The sequence below is a fragment of the Strongylocentrotus purpuratus genome, unplaced genomic scaffold, assembly GCF_000002235.5.
Source record: "Strongylocentrotus purpuratus isolate Spur 01 unplaced genomic scaffold, Spur_5.0 spur5_scaffold_3, whole genome shotgun sequence".
In the NCBI taxonomy this organism is placed as follows: domain Eukaryota; kingdom Metazoa; phylum Echinodermata; class Echinoidea; order Camarodonta; family Strongylocentrotidae; genus Strongylocentrotus; species Strongylocentrotus purpuratus.
The window spans coordinates 12502625-12517174 of NW_022145609.1; the positions used below are offsets into that span (position 1 = coordinate 12502625).

Below are 14550 nucleotides of genomic sequence, written 5' to 3' on the forward strand. Positions count from 1 at the left end.
AAATACACACAGGCAATAGGCGAACGAAAGTTGCATTCCACATGATAGCTTCACACAACCACACGCTATTCACATACGTCCATTGTCTTTTCAACATGTTTAAGGTTGAGTGACCAGCGGGAAATTTGAATGTACTGTACAGTGTTGTGCTGCTATCGCAAGATGGTCGTGTAGAGTACAATGTATAAAGTCAATGGCGTACACCAAAAAAGTCAAAACACTCATAAACGTTGATAAACAATCTTTTACATAACTTACATGGTCCAGATATATCAGTTCATATACAGTAGTAGAATACTCAGCATCTGAGACTTAAATATGTAGGAAAAGCGATGAAAATACAGGGCAAAGTCATGTAAAGAGAGAGCTCAGACTAACGACGTGCTGCCTGTGAGGCGCCATCCAACGAGGGGGGGGGGCAAACGTTCCAGGGGGCTCACCTTCCAGGGGCAGTGACGTAATGAGAAAAAACGTGCGGAAGGGGGGGGGCAGACAAAAAAATCTGCATCACCATCAGTCTTACACGTTACATGCAGGTCCCGCGGAACGTTTTTGAAAGTGGAGTATTAACGATCAGGTAGAGCGTAAATTGGCGTGGGGTCCAGGGCATGAGCCTTGGCAGGGGGTCAAGGGGCTGAGCCCCCGGAAGCTCAGGGGTTTTAGGTATTTACTTACGGTTAGATGAGCATCCAGAGGCCCTCTTTTAGGCCATTGACGTGTTCTAAGGAGGGGGAGAGCCCCCAGAAGCTCAGAGGTTTTAATATTTAACTACGGTCAGATGAGCATCCAGGGGCGGCTTAGGGCCCTTGGTGGGGTCCGGAGGACAGAGCCCCCTGAAGGTCAGGGGTTTTAGGTATTTAACTACGGTCAGATGAGAATCCAGGGGCCTGCCTTAGGGCCCTTGTTGGGTTCCAGGGGGCAGAGCCCCCGGAAGCTCAGGGGTTTTAGGTATTTAATTACGGTCAAAGGAGCATCCAGGGGGCGGCTTAGGGCCCTTGGTGGGGTCCAGGGGGCAGAGCCCCCGGAAGCTCAGGGGTTTTAGGTATTTAATTACGGTCAAATGAGCATCCAGGGGCCCGCCTTAGGGCCCTTGGTGGGGTCCGGGGCGGAATTCCCGTAAGCTCTGGGATTTTAGGCATTTAATTACGGTCAGATGAGCATTTGTTATACCTTATTTGTGACATTGTCAGGTCACTTAATTTTTCTCTCCGTCTTTCTTTCTTTTTCTCTTTAACATACTTTTTTCCAAAAGTGAGGGGGGGGGCTCGAGCCCAGCCACTTTGCAGACCATGACATAAAGGCTTCTAAATAAGCGTATTTTTAGCCCGACTGTAATTTGGGAATTTCTTATTTTCCAACAACGCATAAAAAGGTATGACTTACCCCAAAATGGAGAAAAATACCGGAAAATCATGTCATAACAGCAACATTTGTAAATCACTGGTATCGAATAAGAAATACACCCCCCCCCCCCCCAACCCCCATCAGTACGCCAGCGTTCAGGGGCTCATGTCTTCTCACCCCTATAACAACAAAAAACAGACACGCTTTCCCATTCTCGCACAATATGTCCACGATATGCGCGTATCGCTATTATAGAGACCTCCATTGATACCGTATAGGTGGCATGCGCAATGTTTATGAAATTTTAATTCCTATGAACTTTCCTTTTCTTTGAATGGAATTGTATATGACTTGTGATTTAATTCAGGTTTTTATTATTGTTATGTTCTTTGGGGTTAAAAATAAAAACCATGTTTACTCCTTTACTGCTTTTTTTTTTTCAGGGGGGGGGGGGGCGTTTTGGGGGGGCAAAAATGCGTTTCCCCCCCCCCCCACACTTTTGTGATTGGGGGGGTAACTGCCCCCCTGCCCCCCCCCCCCCCCCCCACTTCCGGCGCCTATGCATGCTCTGGTTGTGAGTGGAAAAAGTGAGTTTGTATATACATCTAATCTGGTTAATGGTATTTCAAACTGACTTGAGTGCCCGCGTCTGCTTCGATCTGGTTTAGGTTTAATGTGGGTTCGGGCATCTATGTCCAGCCGGCCATGTAACATTTTGTTAAACAGCTTAGGCGGTGAGCTTCGCGTCTGTCTTGGAGAGAGTTCCACTTAAGATCAGCTATTGAACAACAAGGATTCTAAATCTACTACAAATGTGCTGAAAACAAGCATTGAATATATTCAACTGCTTCTGCAGGGCAAAGTCTCTTGACTTCGAAAAAATGGAGAAGGAATACTCCAAGAAAGAATTATGCGATTGCCTTCGATTATTCTACGCAGAGGTGCGGCGAGGAAATGGCGAACTTGATGCAAAGATATCCATGATCACAATACGCTATGGCCTCCAGAAACACTTTCTTAAAACAAAGCCAATAGACATCGTAAACAGTGTTGAATTTAAACGTTCGAACGACATGTTTGTTGCAGTCCTTCATAAGCTCAATGCTGAGGGAAAGGGTGCAACAAGACACAAGGAGCCTATAAGCAAGGAAGACTTTAGCAAAATTATATCTCCGCGAGTGTTGGACCGTTCTACTCCAGAACGCTGTATTTATAAACTTAATGTTAAAATCTGTGTAACACAGGCAGAGAAAATGTTAAAGATCTAAAGATAGATGATTTTGGCATTGCTACAGATTCCAATAACAGGAGGTACGTTTATCTTGCTATGGACAAGTTGACGAAAAATCACAGAAAAGACCAAGATGATGACACATGGGGCCAGTGTGGTCGCATGTACATGACTGTATAAGACAAAGAATGAAACTTTTCCCGTGAAGACGTTTTGTGATTACATTTCACATTTGAACCCTGACTTTTCCTATTTTTGGCAACAGCCAAAATCAAGAGCTCCTGAAGATGTCAATGTTGGATGCGGGTCAGTAGAACAAGAACAACAAAGTGTGCAGTGTGGTATAATCATCAGGTTGTTGGCAGAATCATTAGAAACAACACCATTAGCATTGAAGCTAACGCGTAGTCAGGTCAATATACGGTAAAAACACCCCAACCGAACAGATAGCAGGGAACTACACTTCCACTCTCACACTGCAGCCAAGGCTCCGAAGGTGTATAACATTAAGCAGTTGAAAGTGGACCTGGGTAAAGATCTATGCTCACAACTACTTTTTCGGCATGCCTACACTGGTTGCGATTCGACTTCCAGGATATTCGGAATCGGAAAGAGAGCAGTCTTCCAGAAGCTTGTGAAATGCAGCCCTACTTAAGAATCGAGTGCTAGTACTCTCCTTCTTCCAAGTCAGCCACAGGAACTAATAGAAGAACTTGGTATCAAAGCAATGTCTTTCATGTTTGGTTGCTGCTGTAATGACTCAGTTGCATCATTACGATACAACTTATTTGTAAAAAAAAAAATTGCCAATGCGACTCCCTCCTACGCCAGCCTCCACCGAATTCCACTCCCTCAGAACATACATCCAAGTCATGGCATGGATGGAGAGTGAATCGTAAGACCTGGACGTCACAGACAGGGGCTGGAAATTAGAGGACAATGATGTTGAATACGGAGGTTGTTCCTAGTAATCTTCTTAAGTTGATTCATTGCAACTGCTGTACTGCTTGTAGCACACCTTGCTGTACCTGCATATGTTACAGACTACCATGTAATAGTGTGTGTGTGGACCTTGTCAACTTGATGTATGCCAGAACCATAGAACGAGTCACTTGATAGTGAAGCAGAAGAGGATTTATTCTTACTAAAGTACATTCCTCATCAAAATAAAGGAACATAAAGATCTGCATGTGTATTCGCTATAAGATGACATGAACAACATGAGTTTTTTTTTTTTTAATTGTATGGTAGGTATTATGAATGTGTGTCTAGATATTATTATTAAGTTGTAACCTTGTCTTTGTCTCCCCCCCCCCCCTCCCCTCCCTCCTCGGCCACTCCCTCAGTGTTTACAATGACCTGTCAATAGTTGAATTGACCCTTTTTTTATAAGGGTGAGAAAGAAACATTATAAGTTCATTTCCTGTTTATAAAGTGCGCCCTCTATTGAGAACTCTCAGTGGTTTTGTGGCCCTTCGGACGCCATATTGGATTTCGTGGTTTCCTGAACCACTGCTTAACGTTCTAACTTATCCTAATGGATTCTATTACCCCGAAAACCATAGCATAGACACCCCAATTATGTATCTCGGGTGGATAATAAGTGACTTATGGCCATTTAAATGTTATGGCGGCCATTTTGGACGCCATCTTGGATTTTAGGGTTTCCTAGACCATCACAATTCATTCTTACTTGTCTCAATGGATTCTCTGACCCCCGAAACCATGGGATAGACACCAAAATTATGTCTCTAGGATGGATAATAAGTGATTTATGGCCATTTTTAGGTATCGGCGGCCATCTTGGACGCCATCTTGAAAATAACAGATTTCTGAACCTTCGATTTTGGTATACGTTTAGTATGTTATTCCTGAGGTCAAATACTACTAGAAACCGTTGAAAACCTTTTGTTGCAATTGTTTGGGGTCAAACCATATCTTGACCTGACTAGCGTCTAAAATCTAGGCCTGATCTAGGCCTGACGTTTCAGCTCAGCCTCAGCCTCAACTTCATCTCGTAGAACTAGCGGTGAGCTCAAAGTCCAGAACCCCCAACGAGTCACACTCACAGTCACAGGACCAAATTCACAGTCTGCGCCTTAAAGTCAAACTATGAATTTTGTGTCAAACAAACTTAATTTCCACCAGAAAAAGGTCGTGCAGTATCACTTTCATCAGTGTACTGTAGAGATCATTAACAAGTAGACAAAAAACGCACCCGAGCACCCTGCAAATATGTTGCGTTCGTGTATGTTGAACAGCTGATTGTGACTTTTGACCCGTTGGAAGTTTTTAAACTTTGAGTTATTTGCATGGCATTATTGGATTATTTTGGATTTTTTGGAAACGTTGACAAGTTCTGCAAGAATAAGATATGAAATTGAGTGAGCGACAACTTTATTTCGTTTGTCCGAAATCTAACGTTAGATCTATCTATAGATTAGATTAGAGTCTAATAATACCATGACATTAGTCTTAATCAAGCCGCTGCGCGCTTCGGAAAAATAACTCCGGCGGTCCAAAGCATGTTATATTACACACCCTACCGGTCAATATCTGTATTATATAGCGCATCACATTGATACTTCAATGTACTTTAAATAGATCGAGCTCGTACTGATATAATGCGGTAAATTGCGGCGTGTTTTTTTCTTCTCGTTATTATACAAATAATACATGTCTGAAGTGCATAAGTAAATACGCACTGCGCGCAGGTTAAGTCACATCAGGATAATGAACGAGAGTACGAGACTATACTAATTGTAGAGTTCATTGTCCGTCTCACTGTGACTTAATCAAGTGCAGTGCATATGATCACTAATACACCGAGCTAAAAACAAGCCGAACTATTAGTTATATAAGATCGGTCTACAACAGGTGATCCACTTCGACGCTTCTCATTGGCTACATTCTTGAATCCATTTTATAATATACAAATAATACACACCAGTGAGGGCATTAGTAAGTAATACACACACAAGGTATTGGAACAGTCTAACACGCCCGAAGCTATAGCCGAAGGTGTTTGGACTGTTTCGAAAGTACCTAGTGTGAGTAATTTTACTAATGCCCAAACGAAATGATTCGTATTATTTGTTTTATAACAAGATATAAGTATTTACTAATGACCGCTCATAAGTAAAATGACGTGTTGGGCAAAATAAATGACTGGTCACGTGTACGCTCTCAATCAATCATTTGATTAGGATCCGCTTCATCATCTTATAATACGCGTAAATGAATGGCAACTGCGCGCATCAAAGGTTCTACGCGCATATTAACAGAGTTCAGTGCTATATGGTACAGACATGTGAAGCGTTTTGCATTTTATCCATAAATTATTAAATGCCGCGGTTTACAAAGTTATGTCTGAAAGGCTTTATGGTTTAGTGTTATATACCGCATATTGCAAGATTCTAGCCTTTTGATTAGTAAGAACTACATGCATTATATTAACTTGTGTATGCTGAACAGTATAGCGAAATACATTGACCGGGGTCACCGGGCACACAATCTATTCGCGCGTACGGTGCAAGGACGGGCAGTGAATACGGGAAATCTGACATTTTGAATCGAATCCAATCCGATCCAAAAGATATTTCATATAGCGCCTTTTCCTTGCAGTAACAAAGCGCTGCACACACGCTCCACAATGTTTGGGCCACTCAAAACAAAAGTTGGACACTTCTCAGATATCAGCAAAGTATATGTAGGCTGGTGATAAAGTAATTTCTAGCAGAATAGATGTGACTTGAGTAGTTTCTTGAACTAGTCAACAGATGAGGCCGTCTGACAGCAGTAGGTAGCTGGTTCCACAGTTTTGCAGTAACCGATGGAAAAGACAATTCACCAGCACGTTTCTTAAAGAGACACTGAGTGAGCCAGACGTATGATGATGAGCGGGTAATTTGGACTCGAGGACGACGAACCAAGCAGTCAGCTATGTACAGGGGACATCGCCGGTTGAGAGACTTGTAGACCAGTAGTAGGATCTTAAAAGCTATTCTCTGTCATACAGGCAGCCAACGGAGTTCAAATCGAAGAGGTTGTAATGTATGTGAGTCCGAAGAGGAGCAGAAAAGACAAGCCTTGCCGCTGAGTTTTGTAGTCTCTGAAGGCGATCAAGGTCCCTCTGGCTGAGAACACTGAAGATACTGTTGCAGTAGTCTAGTCTGGGAAGGACAAGAGCCCTCGCCGCAGCGTGGCATGTTGACTTATTGATAAACCGCCTCACCCTCCACAGGTTACGTAGGGGGTACTTTGGGGAAAATGCTCATTTTTCTAATGCGGCGCATAATTACACAATAATTGGCCGATGAATCTGTGGGTCTCGGATAAAACTTTGGCTCCTTTATGATCGTAAGACTACACTATGCCCCCTGCAAAGTGCAGTTTCAAAATCATAACGGGCTCTATAACCGTGCCCCTCAAAGCAGTCCACATATGTATATTAGTATTCCCCCTTCTGGATTTCAAGCCCCCACACAAATGTGTACCCTTTCCACTTCTTAGGGAGTGTTCCTACCATTTTTCACCGTTCATATGCATCCGCATTGAGCAATGACAAACACAATCACACTGGCTACCTCGCAGGTACGAATTATCTCTTGGGTGGAGAGTGTCAAATGAATGCAGATTAGGCGCCTTGGATTAATTCGAGTGGCAGTAAACACGCGGCTTTATGCAACGCGGCCTAGTTTGCGTGAAAGCCACAATCGTCCGCACCCCTCTATTCAGAGGCCGGATGCGAAATCCCCGCAGAGAAGAGAAAAGAGAAGAGAGGGAGGAAAAGAGATGAACAGGAGCAAGAGAAAATATTTTCTTTGGAGAGGGCTTTATACCAAGTTCAAAGAAACAAATAATATTTAAAACCTTCCGTAAAATGTGTTTTGCCCATGGGTGTCGATCTGTAATTGATACCTATTCATCAGGGGGGGGGGGGATGATCTATTCATTCATCCCCCCCCCCCCCCCCTGATGAATAGGTATTACGTAAGGATCGACACCCATGGACTTTTGCCTCTATGAGTTAAATGACAATGGAATAGCATAGTCTCCAAACAAGAATTCATGAATCAACACATTGGCTTTATGGCTAGCACGCAATTGTGTATAGCGGCGAGAGAGAAAAAAAACCACTTGTCTTTATTTCCATTAATTGCTGGAGAATTAAATTTGAATGGGGCTCCCATAACCCGTGTGTCTAGATTGACACCTCCAAGTTACCTCCCCGAAAAAAAATCTATTTTTTAAAAATTCATTCGGTTATATATACACAGATAAAACGTAATTGTTTAAAATGCTAACAGTTCATTACAATACAACAACTTGTTAAATTTTTTAAACAGGTCTTATTTCTTGTAAACAACCCTTTTAAACGGTGTTTTTATTGTGCATAATGATCCATTCCAAATATACAGAGTACAGTGCTAATTAGACACGAACTCAAGCTAAGCTAAATAACTTAGTTTAGCCGCAGAGGGAGCTAAACAAGTATGACGAATCTTTCAATGGGTTGAAAATTAATCGCGGTTTTTCTGGCTTGAAACAGACGTCACGGTCTTCGGACACACACAATGCAGCTTTTCGTGGGTAAATCGTGCATCCGGGATTAACTCAATCGGCTTTGATGCATGCGCTCTCTGGTTAAAAAGGTGCAGCTTCTCGCACATGAGAATTAATCCAATGCGCCTTAGTGTCTTGCAAAATCAACTTTTCAAACTCCAAATCTCGCATTTTCCTTCTTTGGAGTATTAAACACGGTTTTCTTTTAAGTTTCAGGCAAGTAATGATTTTCATAAGCTTCAGACACAAAAGCTGTAATTTATACAACGATGTAAGCCTACGTAAGTACTAGGGGTGCAAACATTATTGTAAAGTGTGAAACCTTGTATTGTCTGACACGTTTATATACATATATATATTTTGGAATTGCGAACAAAAATCCGTTCGGGTATCAACAAATTAGCGTTGACAGCTGGTCACACTAGCATTCCCTGTATTAAAAGGGTGTCCGAAAAAAACACTTTGTATTTGCCCCACCTAAGTTATTTAAGTTGCTGTGCTACGTAACAAAAGGTGTAACTGTAATGTCATCAGCCTATTTTTGTTAACGTTTTTCCTGAAACAGCATGAAATTAAAGAAAAATTACAACTTTCTTAACAGAGAGTTAAACAAAAAAGCCATTCAACCAAATTATGTTAGTCATGCACATGCGATGAATGATCTCCTACCCACCTGCACATCAGTAGAATTTATATCTGTGATATTTTTGAGGATATCTGCCACAATCTCCAGACCTTCCGTAGAAAGGGTTTCAGTCATGGACGTTATTTCTGCCACTTCTTCAACTATCATTTCTGCATTTTCCGCTGTGACTTCGGCCTGCCAAAATCAGAGGCAATCAGTTTCTTAACAACAATGATGATAACAAACTTTTTTGTGATATATCATTTTTATAATAAAACTTGCAATGTGCTTCTAAAGTTGACATGAAACTATGTTCAATACCTATTGAATGAAATAAAAATCTGGTTATGTTTTCTTGTATGCATCAAAAAATCTACGGCTTTTAAATCGCCAGGGATTTTGTGATGTGATCAGGGTTTCTTCTAATGAGTAATCGTTACATGGCGCCTTAAGGTGTATCGTAGACTTGAAATATGTTTCAGATCGCTAAAGGCTTGTCCTGCTCTAGCTTTGCTGGTACAACATGACTCTTGGAGCGTTGAAACAAATTACTTTGATTACTGTATCCAAAAAAAGTAGAGAACATTTAGCACATGAATTATTCAGCGGATTTAGTTCGGTCCGGTTAATCGCTACAGCTGCCCCCCCCCCCCCCCCCCACTCCGGGGTCGGAATGACCGCATGCGTGTTACCAAAATGTCCGGTAAAGGGGTTCTTTTCACGCACCAAAGTCCGGTTCGTACATACATAAAATTGACTTTACACACCGGACTTTATAGGGGTGTTTTCAAAAGGAGGGAACACGCATATGCGTACCCTGAATAACACTGAGTGTTATACTGAATGTTGGATAGTTTCATCGCTCTATAAATGGATTATTATTATATTATTATATTATTATATTATTATGAGTGGGGGGGGGGTACAGCTGTAAAACAAGAGGTGCCAATTTCATTTTCATTTCATGCGAAACTTTACCCCTTCGATGTCGGGGGATACCTGGCCGATTTTTCCTTTATACTAATAATAGTGATAGTGAAGTATTGTACAGCGCTCAAGGCTGATAAACTGCTACTCTTGGTGCCAGGCGCGGATCCAGGATATCTTAGGGAGGGGGCCCAACTTTTTTTTTTTTTGCTCCCTAAAATTTGAACATCGCGCCGGCCAAAAAATCGCTCAGTGGGGGAGGGGGGGGGGGGGGAAGAGAGCACATTTTTTTGTTTGGTCCTCGAAAATTTAAAAATTTGCACCCCCTTCCCCCCCCCCCCTTGACCGCCAGGGGGGCCCAACCCCCCAAAAAAGATAAAAATCACGTGTTTTTACATGATTTTTTTCTCAAGGGGGGGCTAGGCCCCCGCCCCCCCCCCCCCCCCCCCCCCCCCTGGATCTGCCACTGCCTGGTGCTCCATCATTACTACCCTTGCTTTATCACGGCTGCCACTACAGCGCTCGAGCATTTCAAGGAATAAATTCCTACCGGGTTTCGTTGGTGGAGTGTGCCAAATGTAGATTGATGTCTTGCCAAAGGACGTAAGTGCTACGACAGGGATTCGAACCCCCAAAACTTGTGGTTCACAGTCCAGATACTTATCTACTGGACCACAACACCTCCACCTTTTGATATTGCAGGAACGATATCGTTCTCTTTCACCTTGCTATGTTGGTTCCCTAAAAGGAATAGACCGTAACGAACCTTTATTATGATCTTGAGAAGTTCATCGGCAGTCAGGTTTTTTCCACAGTTCATCTTGGGTTCCCAAACACAAGCTCGAAGAGTATCACCAACACAAGTGGCTTTTACACGATGGTCCCCTGCGGAAACATAAAAGGTTAATTTGTATGATCCATGCTTTTGCAGATTAGGAGATCAAATCAATTACCATATTTTTAGTTCATAAGGTTATCAACTTTACACTCCTGCAGTTAAATGTTTAGAGTTATCTACTATCTGGTAGCAAATATGAACTGGTTAACCGTATCGTATTGAATAAATTCCAACGAAAAAAAATCACCACAGTTTTACTGCAATAGAGTTTTACTGCACGTAGATTTTTTTTCTCGTTCCAAAGTAGACCTATTTTTCATTTTTACGTAAGACTATTTCCAAAACTTTGACAATCGATAGAACTTTTTTATCATTAATAGACATAAAGGTAGGATAATTTTCTTGGCCAGTCTTTTACTAGCAAACAGATACAAAAACATGAACTATCCGTTGATGAAAATGACTTACGATATACGGTATAATCAGGGCATTTTGTATCGGTTGAGTTAGCTGTGCTGTAGATGACGCCACTGTCAAACATTGCCACATAGCCATAGTTTGTCACATAGGTCCCGGCTGGACAGGTCACTGTCAAGATCATCAGAATAGATGTTGATTGTAGGTGGAAAATTTATGTACTTTACAATATTTTTTGGGGTAATTTTTCTTTATTTTCTTTGTAAATAATATGCAGTTGTTATTGATATCAGTTTGGGTAATATGTCTTCTTTTGTACACGGACTTGCTGAAAAACAGCCTTGCGGCCAAATGCATAATTTTGTTAGCCAAATCGAAATAAATCAAACACATAATATTCTTTCAGCGACAATACTCTACTCAGAATAAAGGGCATTACACATACATACCCGTAGTACAGAAACGCCCTTTTGGTTATTTGTGGCTATCATAATAAATCATCTATGCTGTAGTTACCTGTAATACTTACGTCTTATTTCCATTCGTTATATAAAATTAATTTAAGAAAGTAGTAGTATTGAAAGCAATGGTGACTGGGCAGCACAAAAAGCTATAAAGGAGGTTAATACCAATGGAGCGTTTTTAGTTTTCATGTAACGAAACATTTTTAGATTCGTAGAAATCTAATATAAAGTTATATCAGATGCTAGAACATATAAGCAGCTCTACATGTGAACTCTAGCAACTACATTAAATGCTATAAAGACAGAGCAACAACCAATTTCATATAAACACAAAAGGAAAATAGCTTGAAATTACAGAAAACACATGTACATCGAACCCGATAGCAACTACTTTCGTGAAATCAACGTATGGCTATTTCAACAGCCTTTACGAAAAAAAGCCTGTCCATCAGCTTTAAAAGAAGGCGTGAAATTACAATAATGTATTACCTAACCCAACCATGAATTCTGAAGGATATACAGTAGGTTATTTAAATTGCCCTTGAGTTGACCTTTTAAGGTAGTGGCGATCAGGTTATCAGCAAACATTTACTGTAATGATAAAACTCACCTGCACTAAAGGATTGAACAGAAGCTGGGTCCAGGAAGTTAGGGTTCCCCTCAGCAAGGCTTGTAATTGTAGAACTGATGATGGACAGTTGTTCACCATCGGGTATTGAACCATTGTATACATAGATACCGAATTCTGTAATCACGCTTCCAGGTGAGAAGGAGTTCACTCCAACTGCAACGGTGGCTTCAAAATTATTCTGGAGAGGTGTCAGGATCTGAAAGCAACACAGAATATCATTTGAGTGCCAGTCACGGTCAACCTAATCTATGCAACGTGAATTAGAATATAAAGGGATTGAATTCAAATTTGTTTCCTTGTGGGAATATTTTGTATAATTTTCTTGACAGTATAGACGAATTCAATAAACAGTGTTAAGTAAGAGGTGAATAGCCCAAAAGCAGAGATGCATTTGGAACACAGTGTACAAGTAAAATGAAACGTGCTACTGTTATGTAACATGCTTTATATGTAAGGTGCTGAAATGAAACGTGCTATGTAAGGTGCACGGCTATAAAATGTTATATATATATGGCATCTGAATTAATTAATTAATGAATGGTGATTTCTTTTTAGATAAATGACACATAGATATTTATAGATGATTGAAAAACAATTCAGAATATCTATGTAAATTTAAATTTAAGCCATTTTAGACAAAATATAATGGTTTAGAATGAAAGGGAGCAGTAAATTAGTCATCAGATCAGATAATTTAATAATCATACTCACAAAATTGATTAATTCCTTTGAGAGCTGCTGAAAGTATGAGGAAGTTCTATCGGAAAGACTGCTGTTGAAAGTCTTGTTGAATGACGCCACTACTACATAGTTATCAACACCTGGAAATAACACAAAAGTCATAACGAATTTTTAAAAAAGCAATAGAAACCTTGTAATAATTTACTATTATATAAATTAGGCAACAGATTAAACTAAACATAGAGTATCACATAAACGATTGACACATGGGGCATCTAAAGAAGTGCACTGGCTTTGATATAAAAGATTAATATAGTTACATTTCCCCCTCGAATCACTTTTTTAAAGTTATGCCTAGGTCACATTTGCCGCGGCGGCCGTGCGGTCCAAAATATATACGGCCAATAACAATTATAGGACTGCCAAAGCATTCGAACGGTCACATCCGGTAGTGGTCACATATAATTTATTAGGGTAGCCGCACGCCGTGTTTTGAATTGCGGTGACAGAAGATTTGCGGCTGCCGTAGGGCCTTTGAAGTAGGATGCACAGTCGCCTTAAGTCATCCCTGCGGTGGCCATAGCTCTTTGACAATTACTAAGGGAGACGCAAGGTAGACGCAAGGCGGCTGAATGGGGACCATACGGCGACCATGCGGCCAGACTGGTGCTACCGCTTCGCCCCTGGAGTATATAAAACGCAAGGTCACCGTACGCCTAACGTACGGTCGCGGTGGAATCGCTCTATGGCATGGCTACGGCGTGTCTAATCGCAACAGCTAACCTAGAAATTAAAATAAATCCGCGTTAAAATCCCACGGCGACCTGTACGGCCTGTAAAGATAGGGATACGTCATAGGGGACCCTGAGGCCACTGCAGATTCTCTGCGGCCGCCGCAAGTATCTTTCGGGGGCCTATACAACCGCCGTATCCTAGCCGTAGAGCAAATGTGACCTAGGCATTACGATAATGCAAACAAATATTATTTCTTATTGATGTGAGGGAATAATGGTATTGTGAGTTATTGTTCATTATAATGTCCAGGCGCCTTGAAGAATAACCACAACTGGCCTCACACAGGTGTATGTTGAAGGTCATTGTTAAGGACATGACAGGACATGAAACATCCAAGCGTGAATAAACGGACATTAAACAAGTATGATAAAGATATGAGTAGGAGATAAGACTAGGAGAGTTAAAGATCGTACTAGGTTCTTTAAACATATTATGCTACCATTCGCCAACTACAAACTACAAACCAACCATTGACTGTCAACAAAGCTTGTTTTGTGGACAAAGTTTTGCCGTCCTCCCCGACAGCAGTGCAATAATAGTATCCCTGGTCCTCGGCCAGAGCTGGATTGATAACTAACGGGGACCTGTTCTCACTTCCCAAGATGGGGACGCTGTCTTTGTACCACTTGTAACTTTGCGCGTTCTGGAAGGAACAGGAGAAGGTGACCCGCTCCTCTACATCTGCCATCTGAGACAACGGGTTCGTGAAAACCGCAAGGGGTTCTGCAAATGTGATATAATCATTATATAATAAACAATACTATATTTCTTATGCATCATATTCCATGATAGGTTGATAGGATTCTAGAGAAGTATTGGTTATTTGAAAGTATCGAAAGTATTTGATATAAAGATTTTAAAAGTATTTGCATGAATCATAGAATATTCCACTATTACGGGTAGATAGGGTTCACAAGAAGTATTGTTTATTCGAAAGTATTTCATATAAATAAAGAAAACTGTATTTTGTGTGTATCATGAAATATTTCGAAATGACTTTGTAGATGTAGTTTGAGATAAATAATGTTTATT

General features: G+C 41.1%; 1 protein-coding gene across 1 annotated transcript in view; it reads right to left on the minus strand.

Annotated features, from left to right (window-relative positions):
- The window catches only part of LOC105437510 (adhesion G-protein coupled receptor G6), a 31691-nt gene that overhangs the window by 15269 nt on the left and 1872 nt on the right, over nt 1-14550 (minus strand). Inside the window, exons 3-8 of the mRNA XM_030996977.1 lie at nt 13987-14241; nt 12754-12863; nt 12022-12238; nt 10999-11118; nt 10459-10577; nt 8814-8960 (exon numbers count right to left, since the gene is read on the minus strand). Coding sequence (XP_030852837.1) covers nt 8814-8960; nt 10459-10577; nt 10999-11118; nt 12022-12238; nt 12754-12863; nt 13987-14241 — 968 coding nt within the window. The remainder of the gene's footprint in view (nt 1-8813; nt 8961-10458; nt 10578-10998; nt 11119-12021; nt 12239-12753; nt 12864-13986; nt 14242-14550) is intronic.